Source organism: Pongo abelii, chromosome 13, assembly GCF_028885655.2.
Source record: "Pongo abelii isolate AG06213 chromosome 13, NHGRI_mPonAbe1-v2.0_pri, whole genome shotgun sequence".
Lineage (NCBI taxonomy): Eukaryota > Metazoa > Chordata > Mammalia > Primates > Hominidae > Pongo > Pongo abelii.
Window position 1 is genome coordinate 24,872,499 of NC_071998.2, and position 22,138 is coordinate 24,894,636.

The 22,138-nt window shown below is 42.0% G+C and overlaps 1 protein-coding gene across 2 annotated transcripts in view; it reads left to right on the forward strand.

The window, feature by feature from the left end:
- The first annotated feature begins 3,959 nt into the window (after nucleotides 1-3,959).
- SMU1 (SMU1 DNA replication regulator and spliceosomal factor) overlaps nucleotides 3,960-22,138 on the forward strand; it is a 32,524-nt gene continuing 14,345 nt past the window's right edge. Inside the window, exons 1-6 of one of the 2 annotated variants that reach the window (XM_024252496.3) lie at nucleotides 3,960-4,119; nucleotides 6,912-7,122; nucleotides 8,847-8,999; nucleotides 12,823-12,933; nucleotides 19,618-19,746; nucleotides 21,213-21,332. In XM_024252496.3, the coding sequence (XP_024108264.1) occupies nucleotides 4,094-4,119; nucleotides 6,912-7,122; nucleotides 8,847-8,999; nucleotides 12,823-12,933; nucleotides 19,618-19,746; nucleotides 21,213-21,332 (750 nt within the window). In that variant the 5' untranslated portion in view covers nucleotides 3,960-4,093. Of the gene's footprint in view, nucleotides 4,120-4,169; nucleotides 4,341-6,911; nucleotides 7,123-8,846; nucleotides 9,000-12,822; nucleotides 12,934-19,617; nucleotides 19,747-21,212; nucleotides 21,333-22,138 lie in introns of those variants that run through there. The other variant, XM_024252497.3, reaches the window with a different exon arrangement.

Genomic DNA, 22,138 nt, shown 5'->3' on the forward strand with positions numbered 1-22,138 from the left:
CAGGCACAGCAGCAAATAACAAGTTCTGACTTGAAACAGGCTACTTGGCACCAGGGATTATCTCAAGCAGCATGTGATGCAGACAGAGTATAGTTTACACTCCCCACCCTCCACTGCCCCACCTTTTCTTTCTTTCTTTTTTATTTTTATTTTTATTTTTTGAGATAGAGTCTCACTCTGTCACCCAGGCTAAAGTGCAATGGTGCAATCTCGGCTCAGGGCAACCTCCGCCTTCTGGGCTCAAGCGAATCTCTTTCTTTAGCCTCCTGAGTAGCTGGGATTACAGGCGTGTGCCACCATGCCCAGCTAATTTTTGTATTTTTGGTAGAGATGGGGGGTTTCACCATGTTGGCCAGGCTGGTCTAGAACTCCTGACCTCAGGTGATCTACCCACCTTGGCCTTCCAAAGTGCTGGGATTACAGGCGTGAGCCACCATGCCTAGCCTATTTTTATTTTATTATTATTATTATTTTCTTTGGAGACAGGGTCTCACTTTGTCTCCCAGGCTGGAATGCAGTGGTGCAATCATGGCTCACTGCAGCCTCAAACTCCTGGGCTCAAGCCAATCCTCCTGCCTCAGCCTCCCAAGTTGCTGGAGCTACGGGCGTGTGCCACCATGCCAGGCTAATTTTTCTGTGAAGAAGGGGTCTCTTGCTATGTTGTCCAGCCTTGTCTTGAGCTCCTGGTCTCAAGCAATTTTCCCACCTTGGCTTCCCAAAGTCCTGGGATTATAGGTGTGAGCCACCACACCTGGCCAATATGTGCTATTTTTTAGAGAAAAATTAATCAATTTAATTGTACCTGTAATTGACTGAATAAAAGGAAACTGAAGTGAAACCAAAAGAACTGTTGAACTTATGTAAATGTTTCTTTATCACAAAATATATTATTTTCTAAAAGATCTTTCCAAGGTTAAAAAAGGAGAGTAAGAAAAGTATTAAGGGATTGGAGTTATTATTTTGGAACAATGTCTAATAGGCATCTCTTTGACATGTTCTCAATACTATTAGGTTCAAGGACCTCCAAATCTCTTGTAACATCCCTTTTAGTGTTCTGAAATTCATAAGTAATATACTCTACTTACACACTGGGAGGCCAAGGCAGGCAGATCACTTGAGGTAAGGTGTTCGAGACCAGCCTGGCCAACATGGCGAAACCCGTCTCTACTAAAAATACAAAAATTTGCTGGGCATGGTGGTGCGTGCCTGTAATCCCAGCTACTTGGGAAGCTGAGGCAGGAGAATCACTTGAACCTAGGAGGCAGAGGTTGCAGTGAGCTGAGATGGTGCCACTGCACTCCAGCCTAGGCAACATAGTGAGACTCTGTCTAAAAAAAGAAAGAAAAATCTACTTATGCAGATAATGAAAAAATCAATATAATGCTAAATATATAGGAAAAATAAAAATACATTAATTTGTTATAAAATAGAGTAATATGTATTTCAATATCAAAATCCTAGGGTGTTACTACAAAAGACATAATGAAGCAATAAGATGCTCACATCTATAAGTAATGAACAAGCTTGGATGTAATAGCAGTCATAAGAAGAGAAGCCATTCTATTCAAAATGAAAGCAGAGGTGTGGTGGATATTAGAATAAAACCTGGTGTTAAGTAATCATAGAGAAATTTATTTGTATAAACAAAATAGAGAAGTAACCTGAATTTAAGAGTAACATGACAAGTACTAGGTAGAGAAAATGAGGACATATGCTATTGTTGTGATGAGCTGGGTCTTCTTTTCAAGGAAGAGGTTATAATAATTTTGTGGTGTTATGGGATAGAATAGTGAAGGAGTATCCCATAAACCATATAACCCATCTTGATATCTCACTACATGTCAAGGCAAGCATGGAGACTCTAAAACGTTTGAGACCTTGGAGACCATGTCCTTCAACAATTGATAGGAAATAGAGGATGATTTGAAAAAAGAAGCAGTATTTAAGAGGTTATGGACAAGTTGTATGGCAGACCTTTAGGCACAGAATCAGATAAGACCGAAAGCCATCAGGAAATCTCCAAATACATCATTTCAATATGTAATTTCAGAACATAGATTTATTTTATTTATTTAGTTATTTATTTATTATTTTTTGAGTCGGAGTCTCACTCGGTCACCCAGGGTGGAGTGCAGTGGTTCGATCTCTCCTCACTGCAACCTCTGCCTCCCGGGTTCAAGGGATTCTCCTGCCTCAGTCTCCCGAGTAGCTGGGATTACAGGTGCACACCAATCTGCCCAGCAAATTTTCTTATTTTTAGTAGAGACGGGGTTTCACCATGTTGGCCAGGCTGGGCTCCAACTCCTGAACTCAGGTGATCCACCCGCCTCAGTCTCCCAAAGTGCTGGGATTACAGGCGTGAGCCACCGTGCCTGGCCAGATTTATTATTATTGTGCTGCAAATAATTTTTACAATTTATATACAACGGCAATAAAATATTTAAAAATAGGTTTTATGTATGAAGTTCACTGATATCTCTACATTTCATTTGTCACTACAAATGTAATAATGTGTTTGACCTAAAGTCCCGTGACAGGGCGTGGTGGCTTATGCCAGTAATCCCAGCACTTTGGGTGGCTGAGGTGGGAGGATTGCTAGCGCCGGAGGGGTGGAGGCTGCAGTGTGCCATGATTGAGACACTGCACTCCAGCATGGGCAACAAAGCGAGTCCTTGATTCAAAAAAACGCAAAACCAACCAACCAACCAAAATCCTCAATTAAACTCTTCCTATAAATTTTGGCTAGTGTTATGTTGGTTTTGAATGTATTAATATCCCATCAGGTATTGCATATTCAGCCTCATCTTAAATCTAATCAACTAATTACATCAAACGAAAGTAGCATTGGCTGGGCGCAGTGACTCACGCCTGTAATCCCAGCACTTTGGGAGACCAAGGCGGGCAGATCACGAGGTCAGGAGTTCGAGAACAGCCTGACCAACATAGTGAAATCCCATCTCTACTAAAAATACAAAAAATTATCCGGGCGTGGTGGCAAGAAACCTGTAATCCCAGCTACTCTGGAGGCTGAGGCAAGAGAATCTTCTGAGCCAGGGAGGCAGAGATTGCAGTGAGCCGAGATCGCGCCATTGTGCTCTCCAGCCCAGGCGACAGCGCGAGATTCCGTCTCAAAAAAAAAAGTAATCTTTCCAAACCAGTGCTTTTTCTTTCTTTTTTTTCTTTGCTTTTCTTACTAGTATCTGATCACCACTACTTTTCTTTTCTTCTTTTGAGACGGAATTTTGCTCTCCTTGCCCAGGCTGGAGTGCAATGGTGTGATCTCGGCTCACCGCAACCTCCACCTCCCGAGTTGAAACGATTCTCCTGCCACAGCCTCCTGAGTAGCTGAGATTACAGGCGCCCCCGCCACCACGCCCGGCTAATTTTTTGTATTTTTAGTAGAGACGGGGTCGGGGGGGGGGTTCACCATGTTGCCCAGGCTGGTCTCGAACTCGCGCGCTGGGAGTACAGGCGCGAGCCACCGCGTTCCGCCCCAGCGCTTTTCTTTTTCAGTGCATTTGTGAGCTGTATGGCGCCCGGTGCTTTTTTTTTTTCTTTTTGAGACTGAGTTGCCCTCTTGTTTTCCATGCTGGGGTGCAATGGCGCGATCTCGGCTCACCGCAACCTCCGCCTCCTGGGTTCAAGCGATTCTCCTGCCTCAGGCTCCCGAGTAGGGATTACAGGCATGCGCCACTACGCCCGGCTAATTTTGTATTTTTAGTAGAGACGGGGTTTCTCCATGTTGGTCAGGCTGGTCTCGAACTCCCGACCTCAGGTGATCGCCCGCCTCGGCCTTCCAAAGTGTTGGGATTACAAGCGTGAGCTACCGCACCCGGCCCCGGCCTGCTTTTAAACAGTCTTCCTCCTGGTGTGTATTTCTCTGGGGCAGGGGCATAAACTCCGCCCTCTGACAGCCCCTGAGGGCTCCGCCCCTACGCACACCTCGCCCTTTCTTTTCGTTCACTCTATCTCCAGAGCGGGAGCCAGACGCCGACCCAAGCGGAAGTGACGTTAGGCGTCCGCCGGAGGTGTCGGTGTGTTGCGCGACTGGCCTTGAGGGAGAACTGGGGCCTGCTCCCGGAGAGATACAGCTATGTCGATCGAAATCGAATCTTCGGAGTGAGTCCTGCGGTGGGGATGTTCCCGCCGTGCCGGGGGCCTGGAGGTTAAGGGTGTGGGGCGGAGGGCACTCGGGAGAAGGCATCCGAGAGGCCACGGAGTGGAGGGCCATTTCCTTGTCCCCAAAGAAGCATCTTGGATCTGGCTACCTCGGAGGTGGGCCCACAGGAAAGTAGCAGCTCTCAGACGTGAAGCCCAAAGCCTCGACGAAGGTGGCACGGGTGGGGAAAACACACCTTGCAAACCTAAGTTCTGTCCTTGGCCGACTGCTGGCGCGCTGTGATTGACCAAATTAAGGATCCACTCTGGACTCCAGTCTAATTATCTGCACAAGGGGATAGGTCTCTTTAAGCCTTGCTTCTCTCCCTGCCCAGCTTATGCAATGTGATTCGTTGTCTCTGTGCTTATACGGCCCCTCTGCTTTTCTCTGCCTAGCATTTATCACTCAGTATTGTCACTGTTTGATAACCTTACCCCAAACTAGCCTTTGTCGGTGCCTAGGAGCTCCTTTTCCTTGTGGTCTCAGTGTCTAGCATACCTTAGAGGAAGAGTTAATTGCTTTTGGAATGAATGAACAACTAGCTTTTGGAATGAATGAACAACTATCAGGCCCGATCTGGCACTGAATTTTGGGTTGTCTGTGAGCTCTCTGTAACCGCAAGGGAGAGACAGACTGGAGACTGGGCTAGAAAGAAAAATTTTCAAGGAATAGGGGATGAGAAGTAGTGACTAAAGAAGACCTTAGTGTGCTTTTCCAGAACTCCATCCTCCACCTGTCCTTGCCAACACTTAATAATAATTAAATTAACAGACATAAAAATTGTGTCTGAGTGTAAGGGAGGGAGAGGACCTTTTTTGGAGACTTTTCATAGGAGAAAGGGAGGTTTATGCGTTCAGCAAATACTGAAATGATGTTAACCGACTTGTCCAAGGTCACATAACTTTGATTCAAATCCCAGACTATCTTCAAAGCTTCTAGCTCTTTATGTATTCATTTGTGTTTGAAGGTAGGGAATTTGATTTTGGCTATGTCAAATGTGAGCTGTTTGAGGAGAGAAATGACTTATTTTGGGAGTGTAAAATGGAAGTCAACCGACATGTGCTAAGGAAGATAGTATCATACCAGAATAGCAGGGATCTAAGTCTGGATACCTGCATACCTCATAAAGGGGCCATGAGAGGAAAAAACTACTGCAAGTAGCAGCAATCAGTTCTTTTTTTTTTTTTTTTTTGAGACGGAGTCTCACTCTGTCATCCAGGCTGGAGTGCAGTGGCGTGATCTCTGCTCACTGCAAGCACCGCGTCCCACATTCACGCCATTCTCCTGCCTCAGCCTCCCGAGTAGCTGGGACAACAGGCGCCCACCACCATGTCCAGCTAATTTTTTTGTATATTTAGTAGAGACGGGGTTTCACCGTGTTAGCCAGGATGGTCTTGATCTCCTGACCTTTTGAGCTGCCTGCCTCGGCCTTCCAAAGTGGTGAAATGACAGGTGTGAGCCACCGTGCCCGGCCTATAGTTGTTTTTAAGAAGAGGGGCCAGGTGCGATGGCTCACACCTGTCATCTCAACACTTTGGGAAGCTGAGGTGGATGGATCACTTGAGCCCAGAAGTTTGAGACCAGCATGGTCAACATGGCAAAACCACGTCTCTACAAAAAATACAACAATTAGCCAGTGTGGTGGTGCATGCCTGTGGTCTCAGCTACTTGGGAGGCTGAGATGAGAGGATCACCTGATCCCAGGAGGCCAAGGCTGCAGTGAGCCACAGTCATGCCACTATTCTGTCCAGCCTGAGCGATGCGAGTGACCCTTTCTCAAATAAAAATAAAAAAAAGAGGATGTTTGCTTTCTCCTCAGTAATATGTACTCTAGAGCCACACTGCCAGTTTGAGTCTTGATTTTTCCACTTATTATCTCTATTATCTGATCAAATCCTCATCTGTAAATTGGGGATAAAAGTAAACTTACCTCATAGGTTTTATTTTATTTATTTTTTTGAGACAAGGTCTTGCTCTCTTTCCCAGGCTAGAGTGCAGTGGCATGATCACGGCTCACTGCAGCCTCAACCTTATGGATACAAGCAATCCTCCCACCCCAGCTTCCCAGGTAGCTGGGACCACAAGCAGACACTATCATGCCTAGCTAATTTTTTTTTTTTTTTCTTGTAGAGAAGGGGTCTCTTTATGTTGCCCACGCTGGTCTTGAACTCCTGGGCTCAAGGGATCCTCCCACATCAACATCCCAAGTAGCTGGGACTACAGGCACATGCCACCATGTTTGGCTAATTAAAAAAAAAATTTGTAGAGATGGGGTCTCACAGCTGCCTGATCTGGTCTCAAACCTCCTGGTTTCCAGCAATCCTCTTGTCTCAGCTTCCCAAATTACTGAGATTACAGTCATGAGCCAGCATGCCCAGCCTCATTTAGATTATTTTGTGTAAATAACTAGTCTAGTCATTTAAAGTATTTCAGTGAAGTGTGCTACAATATAATTACAAGAATGAATAGGAAACTAGGCTCTGGATTAGGAAATAAGATAGTCACCTTGATACCAACTCCCTTTCTAGCTGACTGAGATATTAGGCAAATGATTTCCCTTCCTTGAACCCCAGTTCTGTCTCTATGGTTGGGGGGGGCCCTTATAATTTAGATTCTGTGATTTTGGAAAATTTTACTCACATGATAAAGAAATAGTAGTGAAAGGAAGATGATTGAGTAGGAGCTTGGTAGGGTTTATTTTTGACCTCTGGTGAGTGAGAATCCCTGAGCTGAGTGATTTGTTTTCTTTCAGTGTGATCCGCCTTATCATGCAGTACTTGAAGGAGAACAGTTTACATCGGGCGTTAGCCACCTTGCAGGAGGAGACTACTGTGTCTCTGAATACTGTGGACAGCATTGAGAGTTTTGTGGCTGACATTAACAGTGGTCATTGGGATACTGTGTTGCAGGCTATACAGTCTCTGAAATTGCCAGACAAAACCCTCATTGACCTCTATGAACAGGTAAGAGTGGTGGTGATGCTGATCCCCATGGGCTGGTTTGTTGTGGGTCAGCTCCCCAACTAAAAAGCGTCAGTGAACGTTCCTTCAAGCACTGTAGGGCTGCATCAGCCCATAAAACAATGGCAAGGCTTGACATTGTATTTTTTCTCCCTTCTTGGAAAATCCAGGATTTCCCAAATTAAAATTCTTTCCTTTTTTTGAGACTGGGTCTTGTTCTGTTACCCACTCTGGAGTGCAGTGGCAAGATCACAGCTTGCTGCATCCTCCATTTCCAGGATCAATCCTTCCTCCTGCCTCAGCCTCCTGAGTAGCTAGGAACACAGGCACGCGTCACCACACCTGCCTAATTTTTGCATTTTTTTGTAGAGACAGGATCTCACCATAATACCCAGGGTGGTCTCAAACTCCTGGGCTCAAGCAATTCGCCAGCCTTGACCTTCCAAAGGGCTGGGATTACAGGCACGAGAGAGCCTCAACTTTCTAATCACAGTTAGTCTTTTTGGTAACTAGCTCCTACCTATCCTGAGCCGTTTCCTTTGCACAAACCCAGGTTTGATTCAAGGGGCCCAGGAGTAACAAAGATACCTCTATCACTGGTCAAATTCCAAGAAGCTCCAAGCCAAGAACCTAGGACAAAGATCAGACAAATTTGTGATTATAAAACAGCAGAGTAGACTTTCTGGAAATAAGATTGTAATTTGAAGTAAAAGTAGTGAAATTGGTTTTTTGTTTTTGTTTACGGTTTTTTTTGTTTTTGTTTTTGTTTTTGTTTTTTGTTTTTTTTGAGACAGAGTCTCACTCTGTTACCCAGGCTGGAGTGCAGTGGTGCGATCTCTGCTCACTGCAACCTCCATCTCCCAGGTTCAAGCGATTCTTCTGCCTCAGCCTCCCGAGTAGCTGGGATTACAGGCGTGCATCACCACGCCCGGCTAATTTTTGTATTTAGTAGAGACGGGGTTTCACCGCATTGGCCAGGCTGGTCTCCAACTCCTGACCTCAAGTGATCCACCTGCCTCGGCCTCCCAAATGCTGGGATTACAGGTGTGAGCTGCCGTGTCTGGGCAGTTTGTTTCTTTACAATCCGTGTGAGTTCAATAATTCCCAAAGAAAATTTTGGTAACTGGAGAAAGGTTTCTCTGGAGCCCATGGGGATATTCCCATTTTTAGCTTTCTTTGGCATCTACATTCTGAGCAAGAAGCCTGAGAGGAGGGGAGATTGGTAGATAAAAATGAAGGATAGAGTTTGAAGGATTGAAATTATTATTTATTTATTTTTTGAGACAGATCTCGCTCTGTCGCCCAGGCCAGAGTACAGTAGCATGAGCTTGGCTCACTGCAACCTCCGCCTCTCAGGTTCAAGCAATTCTCCTGCCTCAGCGTCCCAAGTAGCTGGGATTACAGGCATATACCACCACACCCAGCTAATTTTTTTGTATTTTTAGTAGAGAGTCGGTTTCACTACGTTGGCCAGGCTGGTTTCGAACTGCTGACTTCAAGTGATCCGCCCATCTTGGCCTCCCACAGTGCTGGGATTATAGGCATGAGCCACCAAGCCCACCAAGTCCACCTGAAATTGCTAGTGAAAATGGAAAGGGGCACTTCCTGGTATTGGAAATCACTTTGACAGGCCATATCTGTGTTAGATATTTTACTGAAAAATATTAATAAGAGAATGTGTTGAAACATCTGTTTTTTTTGTTGTTGTTTTTTTTTTAATTGTCCAGGTTGTTCTGGAATTGATAGAGCTCCGTGAATTGGGTGCTGCCAGGTCACTTTTGAGACAGACTGATCCCATGATCATGTTAAAACAAACACAGCCAGAGAGATATATTCATCTGGAGAACCTTTTGGCCAGGTCTTACTTTGATCCTCGTGAGGTATGACTGTGGTAATGAAAAGGAACTTCTTGTTAACTTTGGAAATGGAATAACATGATCTTTTTTTTTTTTTTTTTTTAACCATTTTATTGTATACTCTTTGTGATTTTGATTTAATTTTTGAGAATTATGCTTCTCTGTTTATATATGTTGGCTGAAATTTGCATATGTTAAAGAGAATAATTTGGTTCAGTTTTCTGATTATTTGAGTCTTCTATATACCTCAGTTTAGAGGATTGTGTGTTGGTTAGTAAAAAAAGCAGAAAATTTTATTCTGATGTCATTTCCACATTAGCCCTCCCTGAAGTGCTGCCTGACTGCTGGTATGTTCACTGATCATTTGTGTGTCTTGCCCCTAACAATTGCAGTTTCTTTCTAGCCTTTTTAGTCCCTAGAAACTTGTGCTTTTGTTTCTTAGCTGATGATGCTTACCAGTAGAGCATGATGATAGTCTTTTATTCTTCCAAAAACTTATTATCTGTATAGTTTCATTCTTCCTAAACCTTATTATCTGTATGGTTTCATTTTTCCTGCCCACCCCGCCAGCCTTTCACTAGAGGTTTGTCAAGATAGGAGGAAAAGTATTTAAAAAAAATTTTTATGGGTACATAGTAGGTGTATATATTTATGGGTACATAGTAGGTGTATATATTTATGGGTACATAGTAGGTGTATATGTTTATGGGTACATAGTAGGTGTATATGTTTATGGGTACATAGTAGGTGTATATGTTTATGGGTGCATAGTAGGTGTATATGTTTATGGGTGCATAGTAGGTGTATATGTTTATGGGTGCATAGTAGGTGTATATGTTTATGGGTGCATAGTAGGTGTATATGTTTATGGGTGCATAGTAGGTGTATATGTTTATGGGTGCATAGTAGGTGTATATGTTTATGGGTGCATAGTAGGTGTATATGTTTATGGGTGCATAGTAGGTGTATATGTTTATGGGTGCATAGTAGGTGTATATGTTTGTGGGTGCATAGTAGGTGTATATGTTTGTGGGTGCATAGTAGGTGTATATGTTTGTGGGTGCATAGTAGGTGTATATGTTTGTGGGTGCATAGTAGGTGTATATGTTTATGGGGTACATAGTAGGTGTATATGTTTATGGGTGCATAGTAGGTGTATATGTTTATGGGTGCATAGTAGGTGTATATGTTTATGGGTGCATAGTAGGTGTATATGTTTATGGGTGCATAGTAGGTGTATATGTTTATGGGTACATAGTAGGTGTATATGTTTATGGGTACATAGTAGGTGTATATGTTTATGGGGTACATAGTAGGTGTATATGTTTATGGGTACATAGTAGGTGTATATGTTTATGGGGTACATAGTAGGTGTATATGTTTATGGGGTACATAGTAGGTGTATATGTTTATGGGTACATAGTAGGTGTATATGTTTATGGGTACGTAGTAGGTGTATATGTTTATGGGTACATAGTAGGTGTATATGTTTATGGGTACATAGGTGTATATGTTTATGGGTACATAGTAGGTGTATGTGTTTATGGGGTACATAGTAGGTGTATGTGTTTATGGGGTACATAGTAGGTGTATATGTTTATGGGGTACATAGTAGGTGTATATATTTATGGGTACATAGTAGGTGTATATATTTATGGGTACATAGTAGGTGTATATATTTATGGGGTACATGAGATATTTTGATATAGGCATGCAGTGCATAATGAGGGTAAATGGAGTATCCATCACCTCAAGCATTTATCCTTTGTTACAAACAATTCAATTCTTTCAGTTATTTTAAAATGTATAATTATTATTGACTATAGTCACCCTGTTGTGCTATCAAATACTATTTCTTATTTATTCTTTATAATTTTTGTATCTATTAACCATCCCCACTTTCCTTCTTACCCCCACCACCTCCATGCTTCCCAGCCTCTGACAACCATCCTTCTACTCTCTATCTCCATGTTTTAGTTTTTAGTTCCTGCAAATAAATGAGAACATGCGAAGTCTGTCTTTCTGTGCCTGTCTTATTTCGCTTACCATAATGAGTTCTAGTTACATGCATGTTGTTGCAAATGACAGGATTTCATTCTTTTATATGTCCAGCTAGTACACCATTGTGTACATGTACCACATTTTCTTTATTTATCTGTTAATGGTCACTTATCGTTGCTTCCAAATCTTGGCTATTGTGAACACTGCTGTAATAAACATGAGAGTGCAGATATCTCTTTGATACACTGATTTCCTTTTGGGTGTGTACCTAGCAGTGGGATTGCTGGATCATATGGTACCTCTATGTTTAATTTTTTGAGGAATCTCCAAACTATTTTCCATAGTGGTTGTACTAATTTACATTCCCACTAATAGTGTGCGAGGGTTCCTTTTTCTCCACTTACTCACCAGCATTTGTTATTTCCTGTCTTTTTGTATAAAAGCCATTTTAGCTGGAGTGAGATGATATCTCATTGTAGTTTGATTTGCATTTCTCTAATGATCAATTGTGTTGAGCACCTTTAAATAAACCTGTTTGCCTTGTGTGTGTCTTTTTTTGAGAAATGTCTATTCAGATCTTTCACCCATTTTTAACATTGGATTATCAGATTTTTTTCCCGTAGAGTTGTTTGAGCTCCTTATATATTCTGGGTTTTTTTGTTGTTGTTGTTTTTGAGACAGCTCTGTTACCCGGGCTGGAGTGCAGTGGTGTGATCTCAGCTCACTGCAGCCTCCGCTTCCTGGGTTCAAGTAATTCTCGTGCCTCAGCCACCAAGTAGCTGGGATTACTGGTGTGTGCCACCACACTCAGCTAATTTTTGAGTTTTCAGTAGAGATGGGGTTTCGCCATATTGGCCAGGTTGGTCTCAAACTCCTGGCCTCAAGCAGTCCACCCACCTCGGCCTCCCAAAGTGCTGGGATGACAGGCATGAGCCACCACACTTGGCCCTGTATTCTGGTTATTTATTTATTTGTTTATTTATTTTTCTGAGACAGAGTCTTGCTGTTGTCTCCCTGGCTGGAGTGCAATGGCACAATCTTAGCTCACTGCAACCTCCGCCTACCAGGTTCCAGGAATTCTCATGCCTCCCGAGTAGCTGAGATTACAGGCACCCACCACTACGGCCTGGCTAGTTTTTCTATTTTTAGTAGCAACGGGGTTTCACCATGTTGGCCAGGCTGGTCACGAACTCCTGACCTCAGGTGATCTGCCCGCCTCAGCCCCAGAAAGTGTTGGGATTACAGGCGTGAGCCACCCCACCCGGCCATATTCTGGTTATTAATCCCTTGTCAGATGGGTAGTTTGCAAGTATTTTCTCAGGAGGAAGAAGAACTTAATAGGCACTGGATAATAGAATGTTAACCTATAAAATCTATGAGGATAAAGGAAAGGATTTTAGATAACCAGGACAGGATTTAACTTAGAGGTGGTGAAGCACTTCTGTGCTGGGAGCCATTTAAGAAATTACTAAAGAATATAAAAGAATTCTTGGTTCTGCAAATTTTTCAAAAGCTGGAAAAACAACTCTGGGTTTAATGTGGTTTACTTGGACTCTTTTCAGAAAAATAGCAGTGTGTCCCTTTGGCCAGGAACTCAATGAAAAAATAATAATAGTGTGGATTGGCTGATTTCAGTTTTCTCCCAACTCATGCTTTCGAAATGCAAGCGGGCAGAATTGGGAAGTCATTTTCAAAAACTAAATTAGTTTAACTAATCCCTTCTTTAACTGGGTAATTTCTTTTCACATTTTCCTCTGTGTATGCTTCTGCTTGTTTGTTTTAAATAAGCACACTCATATCTTGTTGTTGCTTCTTGGAAATGATGCTACACCCTCTCCTTTTTCAGGCATACCCAGATGGAAGTAGCAAAGAAAAGAGAAGAGCAGCAATTGCCCAGGCCTTAGCTGGTGAAGTCAGTGTGGTGCCTCCATCTCGTCTCATGGCATTGCTGGGACAGGTAATTCAATTCCTGTAGAGGCCAGGTGTGGTGGCTCACACCTATCATCCTTGCACTTTGGGAGGCTGAGGTAGGAGAATCACTTGAGCCTAGAAGTTGGAGACCAGCCTAAGCAACATTGTGAGACCCTGTCTCTACAAAAAGTAAAAAAATTAGCGGGGTATGGTGGTGTGTGCCTGTGGTCTCAGTTACTTGGGAGGCTGAGGTGGGACGATCACTGGAGCCCAGAAGGTTGAGATGACAGTTATGATCATGCCATTATACTCCAGCTTGGGCAACGGAGTGAGACCCTGTCTCCAAAAATAAAAATAAATTTAAAAAGTGAACTGTTGGTACAATTTCCTAATTTCCTATGTATAAACTATGTCTTAGCTGAAGAAATTGTACACCCTAAGAATTGGGGACTACCTACAGAGTTGCTTATACCAGTAGCTGTGCTGTTCCACTCTCCCTCTTTCCTGGGAGAGGCAATATAGATGAGTGGTTAAGAACAAGCTCTGGAGACAGTTAGAATTAGGGTTACCATAGAATTTATCATCCTGTCTGGGATATCGTTGAGAGTACAGTTGATCCCTATGCCAGAACACCAAGTGCAAATAGTAACTGTCCTGGAAAGATTGGAACAAATGCCCACCCTAGTTAGAATCCAGGCTTTCTCATTTACCAGCTATATAGTCTTGGCAAATTCCTTAACTTTTCTGGTCCCATTTACTCATCACAGTATTGAGAGTAAGGATTAAGAGAAATAATGTTCATAAACACTTTATACATTTCCTGGCACCTTGTAAATAGTAAATGGTAGCTACTGGTGATGATTTTTTTAAAAATTACTAATAGTGTTGCCAGCATTGTCATTATTATAAAGCTACTTAGAGTAATAGACATTTTATAAATAACAAAGGGCACAAGTGATTAATAGGGATGTTAATAACCTTTTTGCACTAAATCTGCATTTAGAAAAGGACCAAAAAGCTATTTGTTGCAGGCCTGCAATGATTCTGAGATTCAAAAGTAAGCTGCTTTTTGGCCTGGTGGGGTGGCTCATGTCTGTAATCCCAGCACTTTGGGAGGCCGAGGTGGGTGGATCACCTGAGGTCAGGGGCTCGAGATCAGCCTGGCCAACATGGTGAAACCCCGTCTCTACTAAAAATACAAAAATTAGCTGGGCGTGGTGGCAGGAACCTATAATCCCAGCTCCTCGGGAAGAGGCTGAGGCAGGAGAATCACACGAACCCGGGAGGCGGAGGTTGCAGTGAGCCAAGATCGAGCCATTGCACTCCAGCCTGGGAGACAAGAGCGAGACTTCATCTCAAAAAAAAAAAAAAAGTAAGCTGCTTTTTAATTTTTTAATCAAACTAATAGCTATGCATCGTTTAAGTAGTACTTCAGGGCTTACAGTGAAAAACAGTCCCATGTGCTTCCCTTCTCCACCTCTGATTCTTAACTTTCCTGACTATTAGCTCCATAGCTGAATACCATGTTTATACTGTTATTACCTGATTTTTTTTTTTTTTTGGTCATTAGCAACTAACTTTCTTCAGCGAAAAATGATTTGTCTCATACCCACTCTCCTCAATACACACTTAACTCTTCTTCCAGATTTTCAGTAGAGTTGTATCACAACTTTTGGTTCAATCTGTATTCAATGTTTACAGTTATTTTTATATAGCTATTGTTCACAGCTAAAAAAATAATTACATGTAATTTCTTACATAAATTTTTATGATTTGCAATAATTATTGCTTATTTTTTCTTTTGCCTAGTTTTCTATGCACTTCTGCTAGTCCAGCCTGAGTATTTCTAGTAGAACTGTCAAAAGTCCTTTTTTTTCCGCTTGCTGATATCTTTCCTGAGGCCCTTCTCTTTTTGTTCTCATCAGGACTAGTTCTCTTGTATTGCTGCACAGTTACTGTACCAGGACTTGTCTCATCTTCATACTGGGAATTTTGGGCCTCTTATTTTTTTTGTAGGTCTTATTTATAGATTCCTCATTTTTCTTTCTTTCATAGTTAGACCTTTTTTTTTTTTTTTCTTTTTGAGATGGAGTCTCACTCTGTCGCCATGCTGGAGTGCAGTGGCACGATCTTGGCTCACTGCAACCTCTGCCTTCCAGGTTCGAGCAATTCTCCTGCCTCAGCCTCCCGAGTAGCTGGGACCACAGGCGCCCACCACCATGCCCAGCTAATTTTTGTATTTTTAGTAGAGACGGGGTTTCACCATGTTGGCCAGGATGGTCTCGATCTCTTGACCTCGTGATCTGCCCACCTTGGCCTCCCAAAGTGCTGGGATTACAGGCGTGAGCCACCGCACCCGGCCTTTTTTTTTTTTTTTTTTAATTAAATGGAGAACAGAGCCTTGCTGCGTTGCCCAGACTATCCTGCCTCTGCCTTCCTAAGTACTGGGATTACAGGTGTGAGCCGCTGAGCCCAGCCTAGACCCTCATTTTATGGGAGTACTGAGTCCGGTAACTTCCTGAGAAAGGAAGCATAGAAATAAATGTTTGAGATTTTACTTGTGTCTGTAATACCATGTATCTTTCTTTCTCTTTAAATGTTTAAAGTTTTATTATCCTCCCTGCATTGTCCCTGTATTCCTATTTTTCCTTTTTCTCTTGAGTTTTCCCCTTCCCTGTTTGTTTTGCTGACCATATATGGGAGTTTTCCTCAGATATTTAGAGCTTTCTGCTATGGTGTGTCAGGTTGGGTGGTTGGAAAGAGGAGTTTGAGAACTGATAGAATTCAGCCTGGGATGATAGGATGGAGATCCTCATTTGTCATTCTCTGCAGAAATGTTTTCTTGGGCTGGTCAGCTTTTCCAGAGAGTAGTTCCTGCTTGGAGAGTAGTTCTTGCCTAAACCATATGTTGAGAGCCAGAGCTGAGCGGATGCAGGTAGGAGTAGAGGATAGAGAAATCTCACTGTTCAGCATACCAGTGTACACTGAAGCCCCCAGTTTTCATTGTGGATTCTCACCTCCACCCTGTCCTCAGCTCTACTGAGATTTTCAGAGCCTAGGACCTCAACCTTTCCAGAATATACATCACCTGATTTCTCTTGAGGCTAAGGCGAGGTAGTTGCACAGGGTTGGGAGAAGTCGTGGTTGCTAAATGCTCCTTATACAGACTTTAATATTGCCCCTGTTTTCAGCCCTGAAGCATGCCTTGTCCTTGAAGGGTATGTGATTCCTCCGGTTCCTAAGCTTTTTTGGAGTTTTGCAAGGCAGTTTGGCTTGCTTCTTGTGACTTCGCCTTCTTCACCTTGTACAATTAGGTTTCAGTTTTCTCTGTTTTTGGTTTCCACTTGGTTCCACTAGTCCATTCACTTTTCACCTTCTAAAACTTAACTAACATTTTTTTCTTGCTATTCTCCCATTCTCTTTGTCTTTTGGGGCATGTATCTTTTTTATTCCTTAATTACCATCACTTTAGTGGATTTTCTAGAGAGAGTAGAAATAAACTCATGTGTTCTACATTTAATTGGTTAGATGTGAAAAGCAAGTGAGGTTTTGGTTCTAGGTTTCGTTTCCCTTTAGTTTCTGGTTTGAGTGACTTGGTAGAAAATATAAGAAGGACAGATTTGTTGGGGGCTGGGGTTAGAAACTAGGGATAGGGGAAATGATCCGTTTTTAGATGTGTTGAAGTTCCTGTGGGACATACAAGTGGAAACTTGCAGTATAGGCCCTTGGATCTGTGAATCTGGACCTTAACCTAGAGGTTTTGGCTAAAATTATAGATTTGGAAATTATAGTAGTAGTTGAAGCTATAAATGTAATTACCTAGGGAAAGCATGTAGAATAAGAAAAGTAAAAATGTGGCCAGGTGTGGTGGTTCACACCTGTAATCCCAGCACTTTGGGAACCCCAGGTGGGCGGATCAACTGAGATCAGGAGTTGGAGACCAGCCTGGCCAACGTGGCAAAACCTCGTCTCTACTAAAAATAGACAAATTAGCTGGCCATCATGGTGTGCGCCTGTAATCCCAGCTACTTGGGAGGCTGAGGCAGAAGAATCACTTGAACCCGGGAGGCAGAGTTTGCAGTGAGCCAAGATCGCGCCACTGCACTCCAGCCTGGGTGACAGAATGAGACTCTGTCTCAATTAAAAAAAAAAAAAGAAAAAATATATTTAGCAAAGAAACTTTGGAAAGGAAGAATGTTGAGAGCATACTAGGCTTAGAAATACTGCATTTAATAAAGACCTATAATTTGCATCATTTTGGTAGTGGACACAAGAATATCTGTTGCAACCAGTGCAACAACAGTGCAAAAACCCAATTCTGTTATTTATAATAATTCCATGGATGACAATGGGGAACACCACAAAACCTAGGAATAAGAGAAAAATACATTTAGTATATGATGTTGGGACACTGACTTTAGAATTGCTGGGGAGAGGTCAGATCAGAGCCTGCTCCCATATTTTATGTAGCATAATTTCAGATAGAAAGTTAGATATTTTAAGATAATAGAAAAACACTGGGAGATAATATAATCTATCAAACCTGATAGTCTTCCCAAGCTTAGAGATTAAACACCAAGGAAAAGATAAACAGATTTCATCACTTGAGAATGGAACTTAAGATGAAAAGAAACCTATAAAGCTATAATCCAAAATAGACATAGTCACAGCTGCTTGGAAGGCTGAGACAGAAGGACTGCTTGAGCCCAGGAGGTCAAGGCTGCAGTGAGTTGTGATCATGCCACTTTTCCAGCCTGACAGAGTGAGAACCCCTCTCTTTAAAAAAAAAAAAGTTGGTGAAAGAATTCTTTGCAGCAAACATAAACAACAAATACCTTTATCACATTAAAGCTCACAAATTGGTGAGAATGGTAAGACTATGATAGATAAGTGAGCAAATAACATGAATAAACAGTTAACAGAAGAGGAAATATATCTAATAAATACATAGAAAAGTTCAACTCATTAATCAGAGAACTGACTAAAGTAGGGTATTCTATTTCTACTTATTAAATTAGCTAAAATTTTTAAATCAGTGGTCCCCAACATTTTTGGCACCAAAGACTGGTTTCGTGGAAGACAATTTTTCCACAGATGGTGGTGGGGGTGTCAGGGGGTGAGTTTGGGATGAAACTCTTCCACCTAAGATCATCAGGCATTAGATTCTCATAATGAGTATGCATCCTAGATCCCTCGCATGCGCATTTCAAAATAGGGTTCATGCTCCTATGAGAATCTAATGCTGCGCAGATCTGACAGGAGGTGGAGCTCAGACTATAATGCTCTCGCTCCCTGGCTACTCACCTCCTGCTGTACAGCTGGGTTCCTAACAGGCCATGGACCGGTACTGGTCTGCAGTTCAGGGGTTGGGGACCCCCGTTTTAAATGATACCAAAAATTATTGAGTTTTCTTGGAATAACAAAAGGAAAGGGGAATAAACATTGATTGTGTGCTTATTATGTGAACATGTGCTTATTATACAGGCTTCACTTATATTATTTTATTTTATCCTCTATGAATTAGGCTTTTTTTTTTTTTTTTTTTTTTGGAGACAGTCTCACTCTGTCACCCAGGCTGAGAGTGCAGTGGCGCGATCTTGGCTCACTGCAACCTCTGCGTCCCGGGTTCAAGCAATTTTCCTGCCTCAGTCTCCCAAGTAGTTGGGATTACAGGCGTGCACTACCACGCCTGGCTAATTTTTGTATTTTTAGTAGAGATGGGGTTTCACCATGTTGGCCAGGCTGGCCTGGAACTCCTGACCTCAGGTGATCTGCCCGCCTTGGCCTCCCAAAGTGCTGGGATTACAGGCGTGAGCCACCATGCTTGGCCCCCGAATTAGGCTTTTTTTCCTGACTTTTTCATTTGGCAAAACTGGGAGTCAAAATGACATAGCTGGTGAATGAGTTAGCCTAGGACCATCTGTCTCCAAAGTTCATTATTTCACCCCTCATAATGCAGTTGTGAACACTATTGCAACTGCAACTTTTTTTGGAAAGCAGGCCTTTTGGAAAGGAGTTTGGCAGTATATATCAAATATATCAAGAGCCTTAACCATTCATGTTCTTCTTTGGATTTGGTAATTTCTTTTCCAGGAATATACCCTAGGAGGGGAATATCCCCAAAATAGAAAAAGCTTTATGTCCAAAGATGTTCATTGCAGCATTATTTAGGTGATTGAAAAATTGGAAGCAGTGTAAATGTCCACTAATATATTGATTATGTTAACTGTGAGACATCTACTAGATGGGATATATTTTACAACCATTAAAATGATAGCTGTGACTAATATGATCTATTGATAGGTGAAAACAGGAGAAAATAAAATTTTACATATAGTATAATTACAACTAGGTTAATGAAACACATGTGGGGGGGAAGATTGGAAGGTAGTATATAAAATGTTAATAGTGGGTGTGTTTGAGTGTTAGAACTATGGGAGATTTTTGTTTTCCAAGTTTTGTTTATAACAAAAGAGCCACTCCTATAAGAAAATAGGTGGATGATAGACTTGTTGGCTCTCAGAGTCCCCTTCCACCCTTAGATCAGCCTGTGTTCTTGGACACGCAGAGGAGCACAGATTACTTTATGTTTGGATGGCCAAAAATAGTTGGGGTCTAGATGGCTCACAGCTTTCTCTGAACCTCATCCTTTCGGGCTTGGTTTCTGAGCACTCATGACCAGATCTTAAAAGCACCTGAACAGATTGCTATACATTTTTTTTCCTCATAGGCACTGAAGTGGCAGCAGCATCAGGGATTGCTTCCTCCTGGTATGACCATAGATTTGTTTCGAGGCAAGGCAGCTGTCAAAGATGTGGAAGAAGAAAAGTTTCCTACGCAACTGAGCAGGCATATTAAGGTAGGATCCTAAGACATTCAGCCAGTCAGTAATCATTTGTTGAGGACTTGTCATGGGCTCAGCCAGGCCCTGTGCCAGGGGCTTGGATAATTGAGGGGGACATCTCATTCTCCAGCTCTGACAATATTCAAGGTTGCTGCAGGTGTCCACTGGGATACTGCTGTGGCCTGGGAGTGGTACACCTCAGGTGTGTCATCTAATGGATTGACATCTAGCTTGACATCTAGCCCACCATCTGCCCTTGCACTTCTTCCCAAGAAGCCTTCATTTGGAAGAATGGTTAGTTCTTTTTTGGTTACACCTGGGACTGTGAACTTTGTATGTACTTCTCCTGTTCACCATTTTTGTTTTGCCTGCTATGTGTCAGGCAGAGTGCCAGTGAGGGATTACAAAGTGGGCTTATGTGATGTTTGAGGAAAATGATTTTATCCTCTTATGGTGTGGTTTTTTTAAAATTATTTATTTATTTATTTATTTTTTAAATCTGAGAGTTTTCTAGGAAAAAGTTTTCTAGGTAATTCCCAGAATTACAAGTGTATTTGCTACTTTAGCATCTCTATATTACAGTTTCTCTGGATTTGTGCTCCAAATTCCTGGATTTTAAAATACTTCATATTCCTCAAATCTTTGACTTTGGGTTAACATTTTGGGTTTGCCTTTTCTGGATTATATATTCTAACTTGCAGATAAAGATATTTTTGAGCAGCACCTTTATTTACTCTGCCTGAAACCTTGAGACAAATAGAAATCCATCATTATTATGCTGCTGGGCTAAGATTTTCTGTTATAAACACTTTCCTTTTTTGGCATTTAAGGTGAAATCCACATTAGAGCTTTTCTTTGTTCTTTCTACCTAATTTTCTGTAGTTTTCATCTGTTATTGGGAGCGTCCTCACTAGCAAATGCTCAGAATGCATTTATCAGACAGTATATTAGCTTTAATTAGTTCTTCTAAGTTTGGTCAGCTACACATTATCACTTGATTAAATGAAGGTTGTGAAACACTGATAGAAAGTTTATTTACAAAATAATATAGGGAAACATACATTTACTTTGAAAAAATGAGTTTTTTCCCCCTGAGATACACAACAGGAACATATTAGGCCATATTGAGTGTGAAAGTCGTGCTAACAGTGGTTGATTCTAGCAAAACATTACAGTCTGAGCTAACAAGATTACTTGTTCTAAGTCCCATGTTAAAATAGCTTTTGTCCTTTCCTTTGGAAATATCAATCTCACATTCAAAAAACTAGCTTCAACTTAGTGCCTAGACATAAAACTAAGTCAGAGAAAAATACATCCACCCAGCTCCCTGCGTCCAGGTACAGAAATACCCCTCCAATACTCTATAATATGGGCCAGCTATGACTTTATGCTAGGGCAGGGTTTCTCAAAAGGTTAAAATAGGAATTGTTTTAAGTCCACTAAATAAAAATGCATCTGTTTCATTGTTTCATTTGAAACAGTTTGGTCAGAAATCACATGTGGAGTGTGCTCGATTTTCTCCAGATGGTCAGTATTTGGTCACTGGGTCTGTTGATGGATTCATTGAAGTATGGAACTTTACTACTGGAAAAATCAGAAAGGTAAAGTATTTTAAATGTGTTAACCTTCCTAGTGGAAAAATTACCTACTTTGAATTACTTACCTATGGCCTCTAAATCAGATTAGTTGAAAAACGATCTGTATGTAATGAACATGTATTACTTTTGTAATTAAAAAACTCATTTAAAGCTAGGGACAGTGGTGCACACCTGTGATCCTAGCTACTGAGGAGGCTGAGGCAGGAGGATCACTTAGTTGAACCCCGGAGTTCAACCCAGCCTGGGCAGCATAGTGAGACCGTGTCTCTACCAAAAAAAATTTTTTTTTAAATTAACCATGCATGCTTGTGTGCACCTATAGTTTTAGCTGCTTGGGAGGCTGAAATGGGAGGGATCCCTCAAGCCAGGAGTTTGAGGTTGCACTGAGCCATGATTGTGCCACTGCATTCTAGCCTGGGCAACAATGCTGTCTCAAAAACAAAAAGCAAAAAACGGTATTTTTAATTAAATTCCAATTTTATTAACTAAGGGAGGACCTTTATTATGTATAATTGTTTTATTATCTATTTTTTACAAGTAAAAAATTTTTTTTCAGGCTGGGCGTGATGGCTCAGGCCTGTAATCCCAGCACTCTAGGAGGCTGAGGTGGGTGGATCACCTGAGGTCAGGAGTTTGAGACAAGCCTGGCCAACATGGTGAAACCCCATCTCTACTAAAAATAAACTAAAAAAAAATTAGCTGGGCCCGGTGGTGGGTGCCTGTAATCCCAGCTACTCGGGAGACTGAGGCAGGAAAATTGCTTGAATGTGGGAGGTGGAGGTTACAGTGAGCCGAGATCACGCCACTGC